Source organism: Pan troglodytes, chromosome X, assembly GCF_028858775.2.
Source record: "Pan troglodytes isolate AG18354 chromosome X, NHGRI_mPanTro3-v2.0_pri, whole genome shotgun sequence".
NCBI classification, from domain to species: domain Eukaryota; kingdom Metazoa; phylum Chordata; class Mammalia; order Primates; family Hominidae; genus Pan; species Pan troglodytes.
This window is the reverse complement of record NC_072421.2, coordinates 133058929-133083905: the sequence shown is the minus strand read 5'-3', so window position 1 is coordinate 133083905 and position 24977 is coordinate 133058929. Positions and strand designations below refer to the sequence as shown.

Below are 24977 nucleotides of genomic sequence, written 5' to 3'. Positions count from 1 at the left end.
GAGCTAACAGAGCATTGTAACACGCACTCTGGGGCCTTGGGGTTGCAGGCACTCCTACCCGGATGGTGCCACAGTGCCTGCATGGAGGTTGCTCCTGCCAGCGCCAAAGCAGCTGGCCAGTTGCCACACTCACTTGTCTACGTATTCCCTCCCATGAGGGGTGGTGTGCGGTGGGCCCGAGGAAAAGGAGTTTGCTCCTGCTGGTGCCAAAGTGGCTCGGCACCCCTGTCACGAGTCCTGTGAAGGGGTCAAGAAAGTATCCTGCATCATAAACTTATGTCCCAAACTAGTCCTTAGGGATCTTGATCTCCTTTCCTTCCCACCATGTGACACCATTTCTTTGCATTGAGGACGTTATGCTGATTGAGCAGGACCTAGCAACTACTCTAGACACACTGGTAACATACTGACATGACAACCGAAGTATTAATTTGCACAAAAAATCAGGGGCCTTTTAACTTAGTGAAATATCAACATAGTACTTATCAGGTGAACAGCAAGTTGGTACATCTCACCCTTCCTACCATTCAAAGGGGACACGCAAAATATAGTGGGCCTCCTTAGGTTCTGATGGTGGTAACATGTACCTCATCGAGGTGTGCTGCTGTGACTTATCTTCTAATGACCGGAAAATCTGCTACTTCTGAGTTTGGCCTAGTACAAGAAAAAGCTCTCTGAACCCACACCTATGGCTCCAAGGGCAGCTTCCTTAGGAACAGAGTTGTCAGAAAAACAAACAATAAAAAAATCCCTAGGCCTGGCTTACTTTTCTTTCTTTATAATGGGCTGGCAGCACCGCTGTTAATTTTCTATTGCCACATAACAAATTACCCCAAATTGAGCAGCCTAAAACAACACACATTAATTATCCACACTTCTGCAAGTCAAGACCAGGAAGGTTCGACCGGCCTGTCCGCTGAGTGTCTCCCAAGGCCAGCTCAAAATGTCAGGCCGGGTGGGTGCTGATGTGGAGACTGCAGAATAATCCACTTCTAAGCTTATTCAGGTTATTGCTCATTTAGACCTAGTTCCTTAAGGTGGTAGGAATGTGGTTCCCATTTTTTTGCTGGCTGTCATCCAGAAACTGCACTAAACACCTAGAGCCATCCTATACCTTCTTGGGAGCACTGCTTTATCCTCAAAGCGGGCCTGCTGTGTCACATCCTTCTTGCACTTTGATTCCCTTACCTCTTCTTCTGCTCCTTGGTAAGGAAAATGCTCTGCTTCTCAAGGATTCCCCTGCCAGGTCTGGCCCATCCACACCACATTCGTGTCTCAGGGTCAACTGACTTGAGATATTAGTTATCCAGCAAAATCCCACCATAGCAGTATTTGGATTATTGCTTGATCGAGTATACAGGAGATGGGAGTCTGGGGAATCAGACTACAGCTGTCTCAGTCAGCTCGAGTTGCTATCACAGAATACCACAGACTGGGTGGCTTCATCACCAGACATTTCTTTCTCAAGGTTCTGGAAGCTAGAAATCCAAGATCAGGGTGCCAACATGCTCAAATTCTGGTGGGGGGGCCTCTTCCTGGCTTGCAGTCAGCCACCTTGCTGTATCCTCACATGTTGAAGAGGCATGGAAGAACAAGTTCCCTTTTCTCTAATTATAAGGGCACTAATCTCATCATAGGGACCCAAACATCATGAACACATCTAAACCTAATTACCTCCCAAAAGCTCCACCTCCAAATATCATCCCACTGGGAGTTAGGGTTTCATCATATGAATTCTCAGAGGACACAAATATTCAGTCTGTTCATAATGCCTGTCTACCACAAAAGCCAGAAGCGGACAGCTTCATTACGACAGGCCCAACTGGGATAGCTCTGAAGGACAGTGGTGAAGGGAAATCCTCCAAGAGGGAAGATGCTTGAGCAGTGTTTCTGTGTGGAGGAGAGATGGCCAGACTATAAGTATGTATCCATGTTTAGGCCGTGTCTCGTTTATTGGCTGTATGATCAAGGACTTTGTGGACACATGATTGAAAATTTATGACAAGGAGGTCTGGGAAAAAATATGTGGATAGAGTAGTCCAAATGGATATACAATGTGAAGATACTTAGGTCTCATGAGAGTTCTCAGCAAAGGGTAACCTCTGTAGAGCAGAATGTTAATAATCTGAAGGATAAAGTACCTATTATCTAGATATTAATCAGCCTCTTTCCCCAACATTGGTGTCATAACCTCATGAGCTCACAGAGTGGCCAAGGTGACCAAGGATAGAGATTTTGCTTCAGTAGCATGGACTTCCACTCACCAAGGCCAACCTGGCTACAGTTGATAGAGACATGAGACAGCCAGGGGTCCCTGGTGAAACCCCGCCTTCAAGCCTAAAATGGCCTGAAGGTTGAGAAACCAGACTGCTGCTACCGAATGAAACCCGCAGCCAGAAGAACTGGCACTGTTTGCTAGCCCATTCCCAACTGATTCTTTCTTAATATTAGCAACATGTGTACTGGGGGAAGGGTGTGGAGCCACGGGAAGTTTGCACCTTGTTCAGGGGTGGCGGTGTGGAGCCTGGTCTCTTCGGTTCCTGTGCGGTGGCCCGGAATCAATCTGTGAGATGGGGGCCTCTTAGCAGGACTCCCTCTCGCTTTGCTGAGAGATTTTTTTTCCTCCCTATTTTTCCTTCTTAACCAATAAATTCAGCTCCTCACCCTTCAATGTGTCCGTGAACCTAATCTTCCCCGTTCGTGTGAACTCGGTTTTAACTGAACTAAGGAGCAAAATTCTGCAATATAGTCATTGCTGAGTGTACAATCTGCCAGAACAGAGAGCAACACTGAGTCTCTTATATGGCACCTGTCTCCAGCGTGATCAGCCAGTTACCAGATGGCAGGTGATTACATTGGACCACTTCCACTATGGAAGGGACAGGGCTGTGTTCTTACTCAAATTGACACTTATTCTGAATATGGATCTTCCTTCCCAACCACAGTAATTTCAGAAAATCAACATCTGTGCACTTAGAAAACGCTTTATTTACCATCATGGTATTCCACACAGCATCACCTCCAAGCAAGGCACTCACTTCCCAGAAAATAAAGTGCAGTGATGGGCCCGTGTTCGTAGGAATTCACTGGTCTTATTATTTATATCTCCCTATCCCCCATCATCTTCTTTATAGACATGATACTGTCTTGGCCTCATTGTTTTTTGATTCCAAATCAGCCTCCCAATGTGTCCCCCATAATCTGAACCTGACTGGATGAACAGAAACTGGAATGGTCTTGTACAACTCGGTTACAGTGCTAGCTAGGTGGCAATACCTTGCAGGTCTGAGAAATTACTTTTAGGAAGCAGTGTTTGCTGTATGTCTGCATCCAACATAGTCTGCTTTCTCTCCAATAGTCAGGATTCATTCATCTTAGAATGAAGGGGTATAACTGGGAGTGTCTCTACTCACTTTCCCCGCCGTGAACCACTAGCATAAGTGCTTCCTGTCCTTCTGATTTTAGGCTCTCCTGTACTAGAAGTCTTAGTTCCAAAGGAAGAAATGCTTTTGACAAGGGACACAACAGTGACTCCATTGAAAAGAGATCGATACTGCCAGCAGGCCATTTTGTTCTCTTCATCACTTTCCATCTAGAGGCAAAGGAGGGGGTCATCTACTGGCTGGGGGTGATGAACCTGACAACCAAAGGGGGATTAATTGCACTACACCAGGGGCTAAAAAGAGTATGTTTGATATGTCTACACAGCTTCTTAGTCCTCTCGTGTTTATTACACTTAATGGAAAATTACAGCAACCCAATCCAGTCAGGATATCTATTGGTCCAGACTGTTCAGTAATGAAGGTTTGAGTCATCCTGCCAGACCAAGCATCATGACCAGCTGACATGATATCTCAGGGCAAAGGGAATGAGAAATGGGTAGTGAAAGAAGGCAGTTATAAATACCAGCTACAACAATGTGAGCTGCTGCAGAAACCAGGACTGTAATACCAAATACCTTGCTGAGTTATTGACTCATGCCCCTCCTCAGGCGGAAGAACAAACAAACAAACAAAAGTGCAGCTTTTATTAAGGGAGATTTATTAAATATAAAAAGTTACCTCTTTTTTTCTTAGCTTTTGGAAGGGAATTCTCTTCACTTCAAAATTATAGGGAGCTTCAGCAATAACCTGTTCCATCCTGCTGCGTGTATCCTTGTTTCTCCTTGGTCTTTGCACTAACACAATTATTTTTTTTCTCATGTGCTTAACTTTTCTGAGATGGCAGTGGGAACCTATATCTTTAAGCACCTTCTCGAGTTGCTGAATTAAGGCAACTTTTTTAAACCTGAAATTAAAGAGGTATTCCATTAACCAGAGGATACCTACAGGATCTACGAGATGTAAGAGGTAGTAGTGGATACAAAATAGAGTTTACAATCTACATGCAAATAGAAAATGCATCCTCATGGAAAGATACAAACTAGAAAAATACAAAGTCCTCAACTGAGGACCCACGCCCTCTCCCAGATTATGATAAATTTGGAAGGCTCCATGGCATCAGAAGAAAGTGTTAGAATAAGATAATATCAACCTAACTGCCTGTGGAAATAGTATGAACTATGATTGAGGGCCAGGGATTAGGAAGAACAAGGCACGATTTGTTCCTGCCCCTGTCCCAAATTGGGCGCAAGTGCTTAAAACAACAACAGAGTTCCTTTTTGCACCCACCTTACTGCTTCCTTGATGGTAAATTCAACAAATTGTCTCTTGACTTTCATAGATCCTTGTAGTTCTTCAAGCAAAATGAAAATTCTTTTATAATCTGAAGATATTTAAAAACATTAGTATTTCTAGAATTATGAAAATGAAATATACCTCAATCTTAGTGCATCCACTACCACAGTATACATTTTCCATGGGCTACAATGTTACATAGTGTTTGTGTTTTGAATGCTTAAATCACAACACCTGTATATTACTAAGGAAACTATTGTGAACACTAACAAAGGAAAACAAAACACTTAAGCAGATGTGTTAGAAATTTTCAGTGAAATTAAATAGAAGTCATGCTAAATCATATACAGATCCAATTCAGCCCAACAATGAGCTCAAGAGGCAGCTTAATTCTGTTCTAAATCATAGAATGAGAGACTTGGCATGCTTTCATTTACAGTCATCCTTGCACTACTTACTTTGCCCAAACCTTCAAACTTCTTTCATTAATTGACATTTTATATCATGATTAATTTTCTTTGCCATGGCAGGAGATATTTGTGGTATATTTGGCACAGTTTCCACTGAAGACATTGCTGTGACTGGTGGGTCACCTGCAGAGACCATTTTTGGTGCCTACCACAAGTCATTACTATCAGGTTTGTAAAGCAGCTTATCTCTGCTGAGACTAGTGAAGTTGTAGGAGAAAGAATCCAATGCGTTTGGTGGCATATGATCTCCTGTCATATTTATAAGCTCTGGTGGAGCAGAATTTAACAGGAAGCCATTAGGAGGCGTTTGACCATTTTCCATCTCCTCCTCTTGGATATTGTGAATGACAGTAGCATCTGGAATCCAAATGAAAAAGTTGAGCTGTGAGATAAGTGCATTATGTCACCCCCATATCTATATCTCTCTGAGGCTCAGTTTCTTGGATATTTTGAATGACAGTAGCATCTGGAATCCAAATGAAAAAGTTGAGCTGTGAGATAAGTGCATTATGTCACCCCCATATCTATATCCCTCTGAGGCTCAGTTTCTAGGATATTATCTCATAAAGCAGGAAGATACACCAGGTGGCTATCCAAGATCCCTCAAACTGAGCTCAAGAAAGATGATACAACAAAACCACCTTCTTCCCTGCAGGACACTATGTATGCATATGGAAACCAAGTAGGACAGTACAAGCAATACACAAACATACACAGATCCCTGGTACTCCTGGATGAAATACCAGCTCCTGACAGATTAATATGCCCCTGTGGAACCACTAACAAGGAGTTATCAGGTGCTTGTTTTTCATCTTCTCTTCATGGACATTGTGAGTGGTGGTGGCATCTGGAAACAACATGAAGAGGTCGAGCTGTGAGGTAAGTACATTATATCAACCCTGCAGGGTATATTCCTCTGATGCTCACTTGCTAGGAAATTATTGCACAAAGCAGGAGGACATGCCAGGTGGTGATATGAAATCCCTTAAATTGAGGTCATGAAATATAATATAACAAAATCCCCTTCTCCCTTTCATGACACCATGCACGCATATGGAAACCAAGTAGGACAATCCAACTTATAAGTTAACATACACAGATCATTGGTACTCATGGCTGGAATACCAGCTTCTGGTGTATTAATAAGCCCCAGTGGAACAGCTGACAAGATGTTATCAGCTGCTTGTTGGCCATTTTCCATCTTCTCTTCATGGGCATTGTGAGTGACAGTAACATCTAGAAACCAGAAGAATACATCAAGCTGTGAGGTAAGTGCATTATGTCAACCCCACAGGATATCCCTCTGATGCTCACTTTTTAGGACATTATCTCATAAAGCAGAAGGATATACCAGGTGGCAACCTGAGACCCCTGAAATTGAGCTCATGAAAGATAATACAATAAAACCACCTTCTTCGACTTATGACACTGCATGCATATGGAAACCAAGTAGGAAACCAAGTAGAAACAACTAGTAAACAAACATACACTGATCCCTGGTACTCATGAGTGGAATACCATCTACTGACACATTAATAAGCCCTGGTGTAACGGATGACAAGAAGTTATCAGGTGCTGGTTGGCCATTATTTATCTTCTCTCCACGGACATGGTGAGTGACTGTAGCATCTGGAAACCAGATGAAGAGGTTGAGTTGTAAGATAAGTGTACTGTGGTAACCCCACAGGTATATCCGTCTGATGCTCAGTTTCTAGGAAAATATTTCATGAAGCAGGAGAGGGTATGCCAGGTGGTGATCTGAGAACACTCAAATTGAGCTCATGAAAGAAGGTACAACCAACCAAATCACCTTCTTCCCTTGATAACACTATGCATGCATATGAAAACCAAGTAGGACAATCCAACTTATAAGCAAACATACACAGATCCTTGGTGCTCAAAGCTGGAATACCAGCTGCTGCCATGTTAATATGCCCTGGTTTAACAGTTGACAAGACGTTATTAGATTGTGGTTGGTTATTTTCCATCCTCACTTCATAGACACTGTGATTGACGGTAGCATCTAGAAACCAAAGGAAAATGTTGAGCTGTGAGGTAAGTGCATTTTGGCAACTCCACAGGTATATCCCTGTCATGCTCAGTTTCTAGGAAGCTAACTCATAAAGGAGGAGAGGATACGCCAGGTAGTGATCTGAAATCCCTCAAATTGAGGTCACGAAAGATAAAATAAAACCATCTTCTTCCCTTTATGACACCATGCCTTCATATAATAACCAGGTAAGACCGTACAAGCAGTAAACAAACATACACAGATCCCTAGGACTCATGGCCGGAAAACCAGCTACTGCCATATTAATACGCCCTGGTGGAAAAGTTAACAAGACATTATTAAGTTGTGGTTGGTCATTTTCCATCCTCTCGTCACAGACATTGTGAGCGATGGTAGCATCTGGAAACCAAATGTTGAGGTCGAGCTGTGAAGTAAGTGCCTTATTTCAACCCACAAATATATCCCTCTGATGCTCAGCTTCTATGAAATTATTACATGGAGCAGGAGGACATGACAGGCGTTGTCCTGAGACCCCTCAAATGGAGGCAAAAAACATAATACAACAAAACCACCTTCGCCCCTTCATGACACTATGCATGCATATGGAAACCAAGTGGGAAAATCCAACTAAAAAGTGAGCATACACAGATCTCTGGTACTCATGGCTGGAATATCAGCTCCTGCCATATTAATAAGCCCCGATAGAACATTTGACAAGATGTTATCTGGTTGCGGTTGGCTATTTTCCATCCTCTCTTCATGGACATTGAGACTGGCCGTAGCATCTGTAAACGAAATGAAGAGGTTGAGCTGTCAGGTAAGTGCATTATGTCAACCCCACAGGTATATCCCTCTGAAACTCAATTTCTAGGAAATTATCAAAGAAAGCAAGGGAGGATATGCCAGGTGGCCATGTGACACCCCCCAAATTGAGGATAGAAAAGAATATACAGCAAACTTACCTTCTACCATTCATGAAAATAGGCCTGCTTAGAGGAAACAAGTAGGACAATACAACTAATAAGCAGACATACACAGATCCCTGGTACTCGTGGATGAAATTCCAGCTGCAGCCATATTACCAATCCATGGTGGAACAGTTGACAAGATGTTATCAGGTGCTGGCTGGTCGTTATTTATCTTCTCCTCACAGACGATGTGAGTGACTGCAGCATCTGGAAACCAAATGAAGTGGTTGAGCTGTGAGGTAAGTGCATTATGTCAACCACACAGGCATACCCCACTGATGCACAGTATCTAGGAAATTATCTCATAAAGAAGGAGGATATGCCAGGTATCAATCTGAAAAAACCAAGTAGGACAGTACAACTGAATAAGCAAACATACACTGATCCCTGGTACTCATGGCTAGAATACCAGCTGTTGCCAAATAAGTAAGTCCTGGTAGAAGAGTTGACAAGACGTTATTAGGTGATGGTTGGTTATTTTCCATCCTCTCTTCACGGACATTTTGAGTGACGGTAGCATCTGGAAGCCAAAGGAAGAGGTCGAGCTGTGAGGTAAGTGCATTATGTCAACCTTACAGGTATATCCCTCTGAAGCTCAGTTTCTAAGAAACTGCTCCATAACGCAGGAAGATATATCAGGTGGTGATCGGAGACCCCTCAAATTTAGGCCAGAAAAGATAATATAACAAAACCATCTTCTTCCCTGCATGACACTGCATGCGTATGGAAACCAAGTAGGACAGTACAACTATTAAACAAACATACACTTATCCCTGGTACTCAGGGGTGGAATACCAGCTCCTGCGAAATTCATAAGCCCTGCTGTAACAGTTGACAAGAATTTATCAGGTGCTGTTTGGTCATTTTTTGTCTTTTCTTCACAGACATTGTGAGTGATGGTAAAATCTGGAAACCACATGAAGAGGTTGAGCTGTGAGGTAAGTGCATTATGTCAGCCCTACAGGTATATCCCTCTGATGCTCAGTTTCTAGGAAGTTATCTAAGAAAGCAGGGGAGGATATGCCATGTGGTCAACTGAGACCCCTCAAATGGAGGCTAGGAAAGAATATACTACGAAACCACCTTCTATAATTCATGAAAATAAGTATGCACATGGAAATCAAGTATGACAGTACAACTAATTAATAGACATACACAGATCCCTGGTACTCATGGATGGAATACCAGCTGCTGCCATATGACCAAGCTGTGGTGGAACAGTTGATACGACGTTATCAGTTTGGCATTGGCCATTTTCCGTCGTCTCTTCACGGACATTGTGAGTGATGGTAGCATCTGGAAACCAAAGGAAGAGGTCGAGCTGTGAGGTAAGTGCATTATGTCAATCCCACCGGTATATCCCACTGATGATAAGTTTCTAGGAAATTATCCCATAAAGCAGGATAATACATCATATGATGAACTGAGGCTCCTCAAGTTGAGTCCAGGAAAGATAATTCACAAAACAACCTTCTTCCCTTCATGACACTATGCACGCATATGGAAACCAAGAAGGACAGTGCAAGAAAATAAAACACATACACAGATCCCTGGTACTAACTGAAGGAGTACCAGTTCCTGCCATATTAATAAGCCCGAATAGAAAATTTGACAAGACATTATCCTGTTGCGGTTGGCCATTTTCCATCCTCGCTCCATGGACATTGTGATTGATGGTAGCAACTGAAAACCAAATGAAGAGGTCGAGCTGTAAGGTAAATGCATTATGCCAACCCCACAGGTATATCCCTCTGATGCTCAGTTTCTAGGAAATAATCACTTAAAGCAGGAGGATATACCAGGTGGTGATCTGAGATCCCACAAATTCAACTCACGAAAGACAATACAATAAAACTACATTCTTCCATTTATGACACTGCATGCATATGGAAACAAAGTAGGATAGTACAACTAGTAAACAAACACACACTGATCTCTGATACTCATAGGTAGAATACCAGCTCCTGCCAAATTAATAAGCCCTGGTATAAGAGTTGACATGACATTATCAGGGCTGGTTGGCCGTTATTTATCTTCTCTTCATGGACATTGTGAGTGATGGTAGCATCTCGAAACCAAATGTAGTGGATGAGCTGTGAGGTAAGTACAGTATATGAATCCCACAGGGATACCCCTCTGATGCTCACTATCTAGGAATTTATCTCTTAAAGAACTAGGATATACTAGGGAGCCCTCTGAGAACCCTCAAATTGAGGCCAGAAAACATAATACGACAATACCACCTTCTTCCCTTGATGACAATATGTATGCATATGGAAACCAAGTAGGACACTACAACTAGTAAACAAACTTACACTGATCCCTGGTACTCATGGCTGGAATACCAGCTGCTGCCAAATAAGTAAGCCCTGGTAGAACAGTTGACAAGCCGTTATTAGGTAGTGGTTGGTTATTTTCCACCCTCCCTTCACAGACATTGTGAGTGACGGTAGCATCTGAAAACCAAATAAAAGGGTTGAGCTGTGAGCTAAGTGTATTGTGTCAACCCTAAAGGTATATCCCTCTGATGATCAGTGTCTAGGAAATTTATCTCATAAAGCAGGAGGATACACCAGGTGATGATCTGAGACACCTCAAATTGAGCTCACAAAAGAGAATCTAACAAAACAACCTCCTTCCCTTTTTGACACTGTGCATTCATATAGAAACCAAGTAGGACACTACAACTAGTAAACAAACTTACACTGATCCCTGGTACTCATGGCTGGAATACCAGCTGCTGCCAAATAAGTAAGCCCTGGTAGAACAGTTGACAAGCCGTTATTAGGTAGTGGTTGGTTATTTTCCACCCTCCCTTCACAGACATTGTGAGTGACGGTAGCATCTGAAAACCAAATAAAAGGGTTGAGCTGTGAGCTAAGTGTATTGTGTCAACCCTAAAGGTATATCCCTCTGATGATCAGTGTCTAGGAAATTTATCTCATAAAGCAGGAGGATACACCAGGTGATGATCTGAGACACCTCAAATTGAGCTCACAAAAGAGAATCTAACAAAACAACCTCCTTCCCTTTTTGACACTGTGCATTCATATAGAAACCAAGTAGGACACTACAACTAGTAAACAAACATACGCTGATCCCTGGTACTCATGCCCAGAATACCAGCTGCTGCCAAATAAATAACCACTGGTTGAACAGTTGACAACATGTTATTAGGTTGGGGTTGGTCATTTTCCATCTTCTCTTCACGGACATTGTGAGTGACGGTGGAATCTGGAAAACAAATGAAGAGGGTGAACTGTGAGTAAGTGCATTATGTTAACCCCACAGGTATATCCCTCTGATGCTCAGCTTCTAAGAAATTATTGCATAAAGCAGGAGGACATGACAGTTGGTGATCTGACACCCCTCAAATTGAGCTCACGGAAGATAATGCAACAAAACCTCCATCTCCTCTTCATGACAATATGCATGCATATGGAAACCAAGCAGGACAATCCAATTTATAAGTGAACATACACAGATCATTGGTACTCATGGATGGAATAACAGCTCCTGCCATATTAATAAACCCTGTTGGAGCAGTTGACAAGAGGTTCTCAGATTGGGGTTGGCCATTTTCCATCTTCTCTTCAGGGACTGTGAAGGTGACTATAGCATCTGGAAACCAAATGAACAGGTTGAGTTGTGAGGTAAGTGCATTATGGTAACCCCCCAGGTATAACCTTCTGATGTTCTGTTTCTAGGAAATTATCTAAGAAAGCAGGGAGGATATGCCAGGTGGCCATCTGAGACCCCTCAAATTGAGGATAAGAAAGAATATACAATAAAACCGACTTCTACCTTTCGTGAAAATATGCACGCTTATGGAAAACAAGTATGAAAGTACAACTAATTAGCAGACATACACAGATCCCTGATACTTGTGGATGGAGCTGCAGCCATATAACCAAGCTGTGGTGGAGCAGTTGACAAGACATTATCAGTTTGGGGTTGGTCATTTTCCATCCTCTCTTCACGGACATTGTGAGTGATGGTAACATCTGGAAACCAGTGGAACAGGTTGAGCTGTGAGGTAAGTGCATTATGACCACCTCACCGGTATATCCCACTGATGCTCAGTTTCTAAGAAATTATCTGATAAAGCAGGAGAATACATCATATAATGATCTGAGTCCCCTCAAATTGAGGCCAGGAAAAATAATTCAACAAAACCATCTTCTTCCCTTCATGACACTATGCTTGCATATGGAAACCAAGGAGAACACTACAACCAATAAACAAACATACACAGATCCCTGGTACTCATCGCTGGTATACAAGCTCCTGCCATATAAATCAGCCCTGATAGAACATTTGACAAGATGTTATCCATTTGCAGTTGGCCATTTTCCTTCCTCTCTTCATGGACATTGGGATTGATGGTAGCATGTGGAAACTAAGTGAAGAGGTTGAGTTGTGAGGTAAGTGCATTTTGTCAATCCCACAGGCCTATCCCTCTGATGCTCAGTTTCTAGGAGATTATCTAAAAAATCAGTGGAGGATATGGCGAGTGGCCATCTGATACCCCTCAAATTGAGGCTAGGAAATAATATACAACAAAACCACCTTCCACCATTCATGAAAATATGCCTGCTTATGTAAACCAAATAGGACAAGTCCAAATAATAAGCAGACATACACAGATCTCTCGTGCTCGTGGATGAAACTCCAGCTGCTGCCATATTACCAAGCCATGCTGGAGCAGTCGACAAGGTGTTATCAGGTGCTGGTTGGCCGTTATTTATCCTCTCTTCACGAATGCTGTGAGTGACTGCAGCATCTGGAAACCAAATGAAGTGGTTGAGCTGCGAGGTAAGTGCATTATGTCAACCACACAGGCATACCCCTCTGATGCTCAGTATCTAGGAAATTATCTCATAAAGAAGGAGGATACACCAGGTAGCAATTTGAGAACCCTAAAATTGAGGCCAGAAAAGATAATACAACAAAATTACCTTCTTCCCTCATGAGACTATGCATATACTGCATAGTGGAAATCAAGTAGAACAGTATACCAAGTAAGCAAACTTACACTGATCCCTAGTACTCACGGATGAAATACCAGCTGCAGCCATATTAATAAGCACTGGTGGAACAGTTGTGATGACATTACCAGGTGCTGGCTGGCCATTTTTTACCTTCTCTTCATGGACATTGTGAGTGATGCTAGCATCTGGAAACCAAATGAAGAGGTTGAGCTGCAAGATAGGTGTGCTTTGTCCAATCCTCCCCCAGAGGGACAGCTATGTATTAATCAGTTTCTAGGAAATTATTTATTTCATGAAACAGAAGGATTTACCACGTGGGAATCTCAGATCTTGCAAACAGAGATCAGGTTAGATAACACAGTAAAACTACCTTCTTACCTCTTGGCATAATGAATACATGCAGTAAAGAAGTACGACAGCAGAATAAATATTCACAGGTTTTAGTACTCATCATTTTGTATCATCTTGCTGCCCTTTACATTTCTCATTTGATATTATTGTTGTAGTTCACCTATAAATGCCATGCTGTGTGCAGCAGGAAGCCAGACTAAGTGAGCCGTCCTTAACCTGCCTCCTTTCTACCTGAAATATTCTGAGAAATTAGAGGTGGCTATTGGAGTTGAACACTCTTATCTCCACTCCATCATCATACATCTGTGTTTTTATATGATTCTACAGATCCTTCCCTTTTGTCTAGAAAAAGTGACTTTCTTTTCACTCCAGGTCTGACACCTCTTTCATTTATTCATCATCTGTGGCAGGCAGCGTGCCAGGAGCTGGGGATCGGCAGTAAACAGCCCAGAGAGCAACGTTCCCTGCCCTTGTGGAGCTCACATCCTTATGGGGCAGTCAGACAAAACATGTACAAAGAGCAAATGAAACAAACAGTGCTGGGCTGGTTTTGGGGAAGCAGTCCACGGGCATGTGGGAGACAGCAGCAGAGGTAGCCCCAGGGGCTGCAGCTTGTTTGGCAGGGCCTTCTGAAAAGGTGCCATCGGGCAGTGCTTGGAGGAAGAAGCAGAACCTCCTGTGCAGAGGCAGAGGGAGAGTTCCAGGTTGCGGTGAGGCCAAGGTTAGGGGATGGAGTGGGGATGGACCGGGCACTAGAGAGGTGAAGGACAGAGGCAGAGAGAGCCAGGAGGAAATGGACGGGACCCGCATTAGGAGAGGGTGATAGAGGCCAGTCTGTGCAGAGGCTTGGAGACCAAAGCCGGTTCAGGGTCTGTTCTGAGTGCTTAGGAGAGTTGAGGTTGGGTTTTCAGGAGGGACATGGCATGATGTAATTTACACGCTGACAATTATCTAGCCATAGGGTTAGAGAGTATGTGATAGATGAGCGAAGATTAGAAACACTGAGCTAAGAAGGCATTGTACTATCTTGGAGAGAGATCACGGAAGTGTGCACTGGAGGGATAGAGAGAAACGGTTGGATGCAGAATTTATACTGGGCATCGACTACTAGACTTGCTAAGAGATGGGAAATGAGAGAGTAATAAAAGAATCGTAAGATAACTCATAAGTGACTTTAAGTATTTTGACTTGAACTACTAAGTAAAAGTACACCAGGGGTGTTCAGGAGGTGTTAGGCAATCGACTGTGAGAGTTGAGTGCTGCCAACTCTTCTTGAATCTGGTTCCGTGACCTTACGTTGACAGCTTGAACTAGGCCATGGTGGGATTATCTGCTCTATGGATAGCTGCAAACTCCAAAAACCAGGACTTCTCAATCCTCGATACCTGTGAACAGCTGGTTGCTACAACTTAGAGGATATTTCACCTAATGGACAGTATCTTTAATTGAAAAGTGAAGGATGAAAGTAGAGTATTTTTGGAGAGAGGGAGGTCAGAAATTTGAACACGTAGAGCCAGTTGAATTTTACATGCCTATTAGACACCCAGTAGAGATACCGCGCGTGTAGTTGTATTTGAGTCTGGATTTCAGGAGCAAGTTGTAGTGCTGAAGTATAATGGTGAGAATTCTTATAGTGTGAATCATTCAAAATTCTAAGATGGCATGGCATCGCCTAAATAGATAGTATACTGAAGAGAAGAGAGTCTAGGATTAAGCTTTGGGGTTCCGAAATATTTAGAGGTGGGAAGGGAGAGGAGAAAAACAAAAAAGAGAAGGAAAATGAGTCTCTAGTAACAGGGTAAGAAATCCAGGTGTCTGGGGACCCAAGAAGCTTTCCGTGCAGGAGGGAGTAAACAACTGTGTCGCATGCTGCTGAGACATTAACGCCAAAGTGCAGCAAACACTGGTGACCTTAATGATAGTAGTTTCATTGGAGTACACTAAGAAGCCAGACTGCACTGGGTTAGAGCGGAATGTGAGGACAGGCAGAAAGTGAGCAGACCCATCCTCTTGTTGAGCCCACCATCTCCTTCTGCCTCAGGAACCTGCTTCATTCATCTAACACTTGCAGGAACTCCAAATTGTTGCACCTAATTAGAACCTTGCCCTTCCACTTGCAAATGTGCTCATATCTGTTCATCCCTCAAGGACATGACTACAAATGTCCTTTGACATGGTTGAGGCCCAAAGATTGGATTCCCCCTCACCTTCCTGTTTGTCTAACCGCAGGGACATACTCTTCCTTCTCTTAGATGAAGAGTGTCTCTTGGATTTTCTGGAACGTTTCTGTTTGCTTTGATGCCCTGTTGCAACCTGATTTACTTCATCACTTCTCATTTGCTGAAAAACATCAGTGAACATATTCCCTTAAAGACAAATCCTAGGCCGGGCGTGGTGGCTTAAGCCTGTAATCCGGGCAGATCACAAGGTCAGGAGATCGAGACCATCCTGGCTAACATGGGGAAACCCTGTCTCTACTAAAAATACAAAAAATTAGCTGGGCGTGGTGGCAGGTGCCTGTAGTCCCAGCTACTCTGGAGGCTGAGGCAGGAGAATGGCGTGAACCTGGGAGGCGGAGCTTGCAGTGAGCCAAGATCGCGCCACTGCACTCCAGCCTGGGTGACAGAGCAAGACTCCGTCTCAAAAAAACAATAAATAAATAAATAAATAAATAAAAAATAAAGACAAATCCAACCATTGCAAAGTCACAGTCTTCATATGCATACACAGCCATGCATTTATATCGCTAATATAAAGTTTTAGTCACAGGTCAAAGATTTCTCATCACTCAACACACACGACGCTCTCAGAAAAGGCAAGCTAATTTTAATCTAGTCTCAGTGAAACAAGGGAAGGTAAAATACAAGGTGTTATCCAAAGTCAAACATGGTACAGGCATGATTAATCAGAATGTTTGGGGAATGAGTGGCTTCCATCAACCAAAGGAATAAACATATGGTTATATCTCTAATGAATTACACATCATTTGGTCTCAGCCCTTGTTAGGGGACCAAAAAAAAGAAATACCTTTCTTATCTTTCAGTGCTTTAAAGCTACGTATTAACAAACACTGATAAATACTTTATTAGATGATACATATAGATAGTGAAGGGTAGGATAGATTGAAAAGGTAAATGTTCCCACCATGGAGGTGTGGGAACATTTACCTTTTCAATCTATCCTACCCTTCACTATCTATATGTATCATTATGTATGTCATATAGATACATATAGATATCATTATATCTATATGTATCACTATCTATATGTTTCTATATGCTTCATTCCCCAAGCATTCTGATTAATCATGACTGCACCATGTTTGACTTTGGATAACACCTTGTATTTTACCTTCCCTTGTTTCACTGAGACTAGATTAAAATTAACTTGCCTTTTATGAGAGCATCATGTGTGTTGAGTGATGACAAATCTTTTATTCCAATATGTTGATCTTGGAGACAGACAGGGGTAGGGCGTGCTTTGCAATGTTGATGGTAGATAAAACATGAAATTCAAGGGTATACTAGGCTAACTAAAAGCTATTTTCATCAAAGGATAACCCAAGACTATGCTCCTGACTACCAGAGGTACCAAGAAGAGCTGGTACTATTTCTACTGAAAGTATTCCAAAAAAATTGAAAAGGAGGGACTCCTACCTAACTCATTTTATGAGGCCAGCATCATCCTGATACCAAAACCTGGCAGAGATACAACAAAAAAAGAAAATTTCAGGCCGGTATTCCTGATGAATATCGATGCAAAAATCCTCAGTAAAATTCTGGAAAACTGAATCCAGCAGCACATCAAAAAGCTTATCCACCATGATTAAGTTGACTTCATCCCCAGGATGCAAGGTCGTTTCAGAATAGGGAAATCAATTAATGTAATTCATCACATAAATAGAACTAACAATAAAAACCACATGATTATATCAATAGATGCAGAAAAGGCCTTTGATAAAATTCAACATCCCCTTATATTAAAAGCTCTCAATAAACCAGGTACTGAAAGAAAATACCTCAAAATAATAAGAACCATATATGACAAAGCCACAGCCAATATCATACTGAATGGAAAAAAGGTGGAAGCATCCCCCTTGAAACTTGCACAAGACAAGGATGCCCTCCCTCACCACTCCTATTTAACACAGTATCAGATGTTCTGGCCACGGCAATCACGCAAGACTAAGAAATAAAGTGTATTCAAATAGGGAGAGAGGACGTCAAATTATCTTTGTTTGCAGATGACATGACCCTATATCTAGAAAATCCCATTGTCTCAGCCCAAAAGCTTCTTAAGCTGATAAGCAACTTCAGCAGTCTCAGGATATAAAATCCATGTGCGAAAATTGCTAGCATTCCTGGCCGAGCACAGTGGCTCACGCCTGTAATCCCAGCGCGCCGAGGCGGGCGGATCATGAGCTCAGGAGATGGAGACCATCCTGGCTAACACGGTGAAACCCCGTCTCTACTAAAAATACAAAAAATTAGCCGGGCGTGGTTGCAGGCGCCTGTAGTCCCAGCTACTCGGAGGCTGAGGCAGGGGAATGGCCTGAACCCGGGAGGCGGAGCTTGCAGTTAGCCGAGATCGCACCACTGCACTCCAGCCTGGGCGACAGAGCGAGACTCCGTTTCAAAAAAAAAAAATTGCTAGTATTCCTATACGCCAAAAGCAGGCAAGCAGAGAGACAAATCATGAATGAACTCCCATGCACAATTGCTAGAAAAAGAATAAAGTACCTAGGAATACAGCTAACAAGGGAAGTGAAGGACCTCTTCAAATAGAACTACAAACCACTGCTCAAGGAAATCAGAGGACACAAACAAATGGAAAAACATTCCATGCTCGTGGATAGGAAAAATCAATATTGTGAAAATGGCCATACTGCCCACAGTAATTTAGAGATTCCATGCTATTCCCATTAAAATACCATTGACATTCTTCACAGTTGAGAAGAAGTTATTTTAAAATTCATACGGAACCAAAAAAGAGCCAGAATAGCCAAGACAATTCTAAGCCAAAAGAAGAAAGCTAGAGGCATCACGCTACCTAACTTCAAACTATACTACGGGGCTACAGTAACTGAAACAGCGTTTTCCTGGTACAAAAACAGATACATAGACCAATGGAACAGAATAGAGAACTCAGAAATAAGATCGCACAGCGGTAACCATCTGTTCTTCAACAAACCTGACAAAAACAAGCAATGGGGACAGGATTCCCTATTTAATTAATGGTGCGGGGAGAACTGGCTAGCCATACGCAAAAATTGAAACTGGACCCCTTCCTTACACCTTATGTAAAAATTAACTCGAGATGGATTAAAGACTTAAATGTAAAACCCAAAACTATAAAAACCCTAGAAAAAAATATAGGCAATACTATTCAGGACATAGGCACGGGCAAAGATTTCATGACAAAAATGCCAAAAGCAATGGCAACAAAAGCAAAAATTATGCATAGCAAAATGAAGTATAATCAGAGTGTACAGACAACCTACAGAATGGGAGAAAACTTTTGCAATCTGACCATCTGACAAAGGTCTACTATCCAGACTCTACAAGAAACTTAAACAAATTTACAAAAGAAAATCAAACAAACCCTTTAAAAAGTTGGCAAAGGACGTGAACAGACACTTCTCAAAAGAAGACATTCACGCGGCCAACAAGCATATGAAAAAAAGCTCAACATCATTGATCATTATAGAAATGCAAATCAAAACCACAATGAGATAACATCTCTTGTCAGTCAGAATGGCGATTATTAAAACGTCAAGAAACAACAGATGCTGGCAAGGTTGTGGAGAAAAAGGACTGCCTTTACACTGTTGGTGGAAGTGTAAATTACTTCATCCACATGGGAGACAGTGTGGTGATTCCTCAAAGATCCACAGGCAGAAATAGCATTTGATCCAGCAATCCCATTCCTGGGTATATACCCAAAGAAATATAAATCATTCTATTATAAATATACAAGCATGCGTATGTTCATTGCAGCACTATTTACAATAGCAAAGACGTGGAATGAACCCAAATGTCCAGCAATGATAGACCGGATAAAGAAAATGTAGTACATATACACCATGGAATACCATGCAGCCATAAAAAGACATGAGATCATGTCATTGTAGAAACATGGATGGAGCTGGAAGCCGTTATCCTCAGAAAACTAATGCAGGAACAGAAAACCAAACAGTGCATGTTCTCACTTATGAGTGGGAACTGAATGATGAGAACACATGGACACATGGGTGGGGAGCAACACACACTGGGTCCTGTCAGGTGGTGGGGGAGGAGTAGGGAGAGCATCAGGAAGAATAGCTAATGGATGCTGGGCTTAATACCAAGGTGATGGGTTGTTAGGTCCAGCAAGTCACAATGGCACACGTTTACCTATGTAACAAACCTGCATATCATGCATATGTACCTCACAACATAAAATAAAAGTTGAAAAAAAGAATATGCTCCTGCATTAAATATGTAGGAGCATATTTAATAAAATTTATATTTTATTATTAAAAATAAATATATTTATATTTATTATACAAATTTATTAATATTTAATAAAATTCACATTTATTATATTAATAAATATCAATAATAATAAAAATAGTTATATTTATTATATAAATTTTATTAAATATAGTATTTAATAAAAATATATTTATATATAATGTTGATTTTAAAATTTTCCAAACCATTTTCATTTCCTATAAAATAGGGGCTTAGAATGTGTGAAAACATTTTTACCGAACATCTACTACCATCCAGTTACGGTTCTAAATGCTTTACATGTATTAACGCAATCCTTGGCCAATCTCTATGAATGTGGTGTGATTCTTATCTCTATTGTTAAAAAAGAGAAAATAAAGGCACAGAAAATTAAGGAAAAGTTTAATTAATTGAGGAGTTTTGGGAATATGGTGGAATAACTTTAGTCTGTTTTTGTTACAGAAGAGATTATTGCCTATCTGTGTCCTTAGGCCAATGGTCTGTTCCACAACTGCAGATGCAATCTCTTTTGTCTTCAGGTTTTAATGGTGGAGTTAGTATGTCTATCTCATACACAACACAAAACTCATATTAAGATCTCCATTAGGACAATCCAATTATGGCAACATCATCTAGTGCTTCATAGTCCACGAGGAATACTTAGTCATTTTTTAGATAGAGCACTAGAGACTTGGATAAGAGAAACAGAGACTGTAGACTGTAATCTCGATATGAAAGGAGTTATTGTGGGGAGTGGGAAAGAATATAGACTCTGGAGTCCGAAAGATATGCGTTCAAAACCTGGGTCTATCTCCTGTCATGTGTCAGTTGGGACAAGCCATTTGACCACTGTCAGCCTTTATTTCTTACTAAAGGGGATATAGTAATACACATCTGCAGAACAATTATGAGCATTACATGTGATAATTAAAAACATCAGTTCCTTGTACAATGAATCCACTCTTGGATCAAAAAGTTCCCATTTTATGTTCACATAAGAATTCCCGTGTCATGTTTTTTCTCTTAAATCAAGAGAATTAACAGATATAGTTTATATTTATCTTTTCAATAAGAAAATAATTATACAAAGAACGTCATAATTAGGGCAGAAATAGAGAGTTATCTTACCTGCCCATCATTTGTAGACACACAGCCAACTGTATGAAGTTCTTCCGGTGGAGTTGGTTGACTCGTTTGAAGTGGAGAAGCCTGCATCTGCAGATAGTCCTCATAATTAACTATGTGTGTTACTAGAACACTTTGATTTATAACTGGAACATAACTGGCACATGAATCGGCGCTACACAGCTGAAATATATGATCCTGTTGAGAGTACACGATCACAAACCGTCTTAGTAATGTGTGCCTTGGTACCAAACAGAGTTTAGAATCTCATGTCTAGAATCTATATCATGTTCCATGATCTAGAATCATCTCCCTTTATCTAGGTCATGACTCAGTCCACCCTCACCACTTTCTATAGGTTCGCACCACTAGGTTAAACAATTCCCTTATGCCTCCAGCTTAGTTTGAGAATGGCCTGACCTCCCTTACACCACCATCCCAACTAAAAATCTAATTCTAAATATTAATACTTTAATATTTAGAATGCCAATTTTCACTGAATTCTACAAGTTCATTTTTTAAAGCTTAAAGGAGAAGTATGTATTAATGAGCACATACACTGTCCTACTTATCCTACCTGCCCATTACTTATAAACACACAGCCAAAAGTATAAACTTCTTCAGGTGGTGTTGGCTGACTCGTTTGATGTGGAGGAACCAGCATCTGCAGATATTCCTCATAGCTAACTATGTGTGTGTGACTAGAACACTCTGATTAAAAACTAGAACATAAATGGCAAAGAAATCGACACTATTCTCCCCATTGAAAGGGTGTAGGCTCCATGGCATTCTCTTATCATCCAGAGAACGCTAAATAGTGGGCCTAACCCTCTTTGGATAACTTGCTGAAATCTATAGATATTTTTCCCTGGAAAAATACCCTTACACACAAACTTGGTGTATAATTTCAGAAGTGTGACCAGCCTGAGATCTGATTAATTTAGTGGACAGATGACCCCACTTAAAATCACCAACATTGGGGTACAGAGGGTTTGTAAACTGATGCCAATTATCCTGGACACTATCAGCTTTGTTATTTCCATATAAACAAGGAATTCTCTGCTGAACTCACAGCGGTAGGCAGTGTCATATAGTATTTGCGTGTGCAATCTCTGAAATCTGACAGACCTAGGTTCTGTCACTTTTCCAACTGGATAAACCTGTGAGGGCTGCTTAAATATGCACTCTACGATCCTATTTCCATAAAATGGGCATAAAACAGTATCTAATTCATGGCGCTCTCATAAGGATTACCAGAGATAAAGCACAAAGAGGATAGTGTATGTGCTGGCTAATACATACTTTCCTTTAAGCTTGAAAAAAATAAACTTCTGGGATTTAGTGAAAATGGACATTCTAAATTTTAAAATATTCAAAAATAAACTACTCATACAATAAACACCTTCCTACAAACTAGACTTGATATTTTCAAAATCAATAAAGGCCGACACAAAAACTTGTCTGGTTTCAGCATAGCAAATTTCCTCCTAGTTAACTTGTCTAAATGACTGCTACTTGCAATATCATAAGCATTTCTCTGTATGTGTAAGTCCTCCTTTATGAAACAAGTAATTCATTATTCCTGAAGTTTTAAATTGATGTATTTAACACAGACAAGCAGTAGGAGAGGAATGATGGAAATTAGAGTAGAAGAAAATCAATAAAATAAAAAAACAGAAAAATCAATGAAATCAAAAGTTGGTTCACTGAAAAAGTGAAAGAAACCTAACAATCTTTTAACTTGACTGACCAAGGAAAAAAATAAAGGACTACACAGATTATCAAAATCAAGAATGAAAGGGGGGTAATTAATACTGACCTTATAGAAACTCAGAGGAATAAATTATGAACAACTTTATGCCAACACACTAAACAACTTAGATAAAATAGAAAAAAATCCTAGAAGACAAATTACTGACTCAAGAAGAAATAGAAAATCGAAATAGGACTATTGAAAGAAAAGGGATTTAATTAGTAGTTTAAAATCTCCCCACAAATACAAGCCAAGCCAAGGTGGCTTCACGTGTAAATTCTGCAAACATTTACGGAAGAAATAATACCAATACTTGGCAATGTCTTCAAAAAATAACGGACGAAGGAACACTACTTCATTCTATGGAGCCAATATCACCCCGATATCAAAGCCAGACAAATATATCACAAGATATATTTTCCTGTCAGATCCAAATTCACCTTTTTATCCCGCTGTGTGAGAAGGTTCTGTGTTCCTCCGCCTATGTCGGCTGTACAGTTGTTACTGAAGGCCGCCTTTAGAGGGCGCCAGAGTCAGCGAAGGGGAGGGCTGCGCTTCCTGGTTCTCTAGGCTGGCACCCACTGAGCGAGAGGCTTCTCCTAGGGACTCTGGCGCCCCACACAGATCCCAGAGTTCGGTTGGAGCAGGGCACGTGGTGGCCTGCAGCTTCCCTTCCTTCCATTGCGCTTGGACCATACGAGTGATCGGTGCTTGTGGTGAGACGCCTCCCCATGCGCATCATTCCCGGGCGCCCTAGGGGGCACATTTCCCACAACTCCTAGAGGGCAGGTTTCTAGAAAGTTCCAGCAGTGGTGAGGCACCATAACAACTTTATTGCCATTTTGTGAGGTGCAGCCATACTCCTCTGGCAAGATCAGGGTTTTTTTTTGTTTGTTTTTTGTTTTCTCATTTTTATGTTTGAGACAGAGTCTTACTTTGTCTCTCAGGCTGGCGTGCAGTGGCAGCGAACAGGGCTCACTGCAGCCTTGACCTTCTGGGCTCAAGTGATCCTCCCACCTCAGCCTCCCGAGTAGCTGGGACCACAGGCATGCACCACCATACCTATTTTTTGTAGAGATGGGGTCTCACTATGTTGCCCAGGCTGGTCTCAAACTCGGGCTCAAGCAATCCACCCTCCACGACCTTCCAAAGTGCTGGCATTATAGGCGTGAGCAACCACGCCCAGCAAGGTCAGAATATCAACATTGGTGCTAAGATGAATAGGATAGAATTTCATTCAACATTGGGGGGTTGGGGGAGGTTATTTGAGTATTCCATTTAAGATCTGTAGTGGGGAGCTCTTTCCAAGGCACTGTATCTCAGCAGTATTTCAGGATAAACTTTTTGGAAGTTAATCTATCTTAGCTCTGGGTTAAAGGGATTCTTTCCTGTATACTACACCTCAAATTCCCAAAGGTAGATCTCCAATGAGTTCTGCCAATGTGGCAGCCCAACAAGTTCTCTGGCATACACTGAGTAACAGCTGGGCTTACCCGATATGTGGACTTCAACCCTTGGTTGTGGTGGTGGTGTTGTGAGTGTTTCCTCATATGCTCTCTTCAAGCCCTGCAGAGGACTTTCATGGGTTCCTCTGTCTCAGCATGGGGGTGATGAATCTTCCTCTGGGTTTTAACTTAATCCTGGGAGAAAGCTCTTAGCTTCCCTGGGTGCCCTACCTCAACCCTAGGTGAATGCTTCCTTGTGGGCTCTGTCACATCCCTTTTGGATGGGGCTGTTTCTGAGTTGCTGTATCTTAGCCCTGGAAAGGATTTTCCATAATGCTCTATCTCAGTCCAGATGGGTGACTCTAAGGGGCTGTATCTCAGCCCTTGGGAAGGAGACTTTTCCTTGGTTGTTTCATAACTGCAGTTGGAAGGCTCTTCCCTGGGTTCTCATCATAATTATGTTAGGGGATGCCTTCTTTTGTTTCTCTATGTCGGCCATGAAGTGAAGGAGCTTCCTTGGATGCTCTGTTTCCCACCTCGGATAGGGGAGGACCATTCCTTGGATGCTATATCTCAGCCCTGCAGGGGACTCTTCCTCACGTGCTCATCACAGCTGTGTGTGTGTGTGTGTGTGTGTGTGCTTGAGAATAGTTTATATTCCAATTATTGGGTACAGGTTTCTGTAAATGGCCACAA

At 41.7% G+C, this 24977-nt stretch overlaps 1 protein-coding gene across 1 annotated transcript; it reads right to left on the bottom strand.

The window, feature by feature from the left end:
* Positions 1-1399: 1399 nt before the first annotated feature.
* Positions 1400-23532, bottom strand: LOC100608305 (sarcoma antigen 1-like). The gene is given in 23 exon segments (XM_063804240.1): positions 1400-1478; positions 3414-3592; positions 4062-4287; positions 4671-4764; positions 5135-5503; positions 5860-5935; positions 6318-6382; positions 6635-6775; positions 8192-8332; positions 8505-8645; positions 9281-9421; positions 9668-9808; positions 10441-10581; positions 10830-10970; positions 11219-11359; positions 11606-11746; positions 11995-12129; positions 12768-12908; positions 13161-13301; positions 15675-15807; positions 21087-21281; positions 22055-22277; positions 23342-23532. Coding segments are annotated over 23 exon segments (3516 nt in total).
* Positions 23533-24977: the final 1445 nt, after the last annotated feature.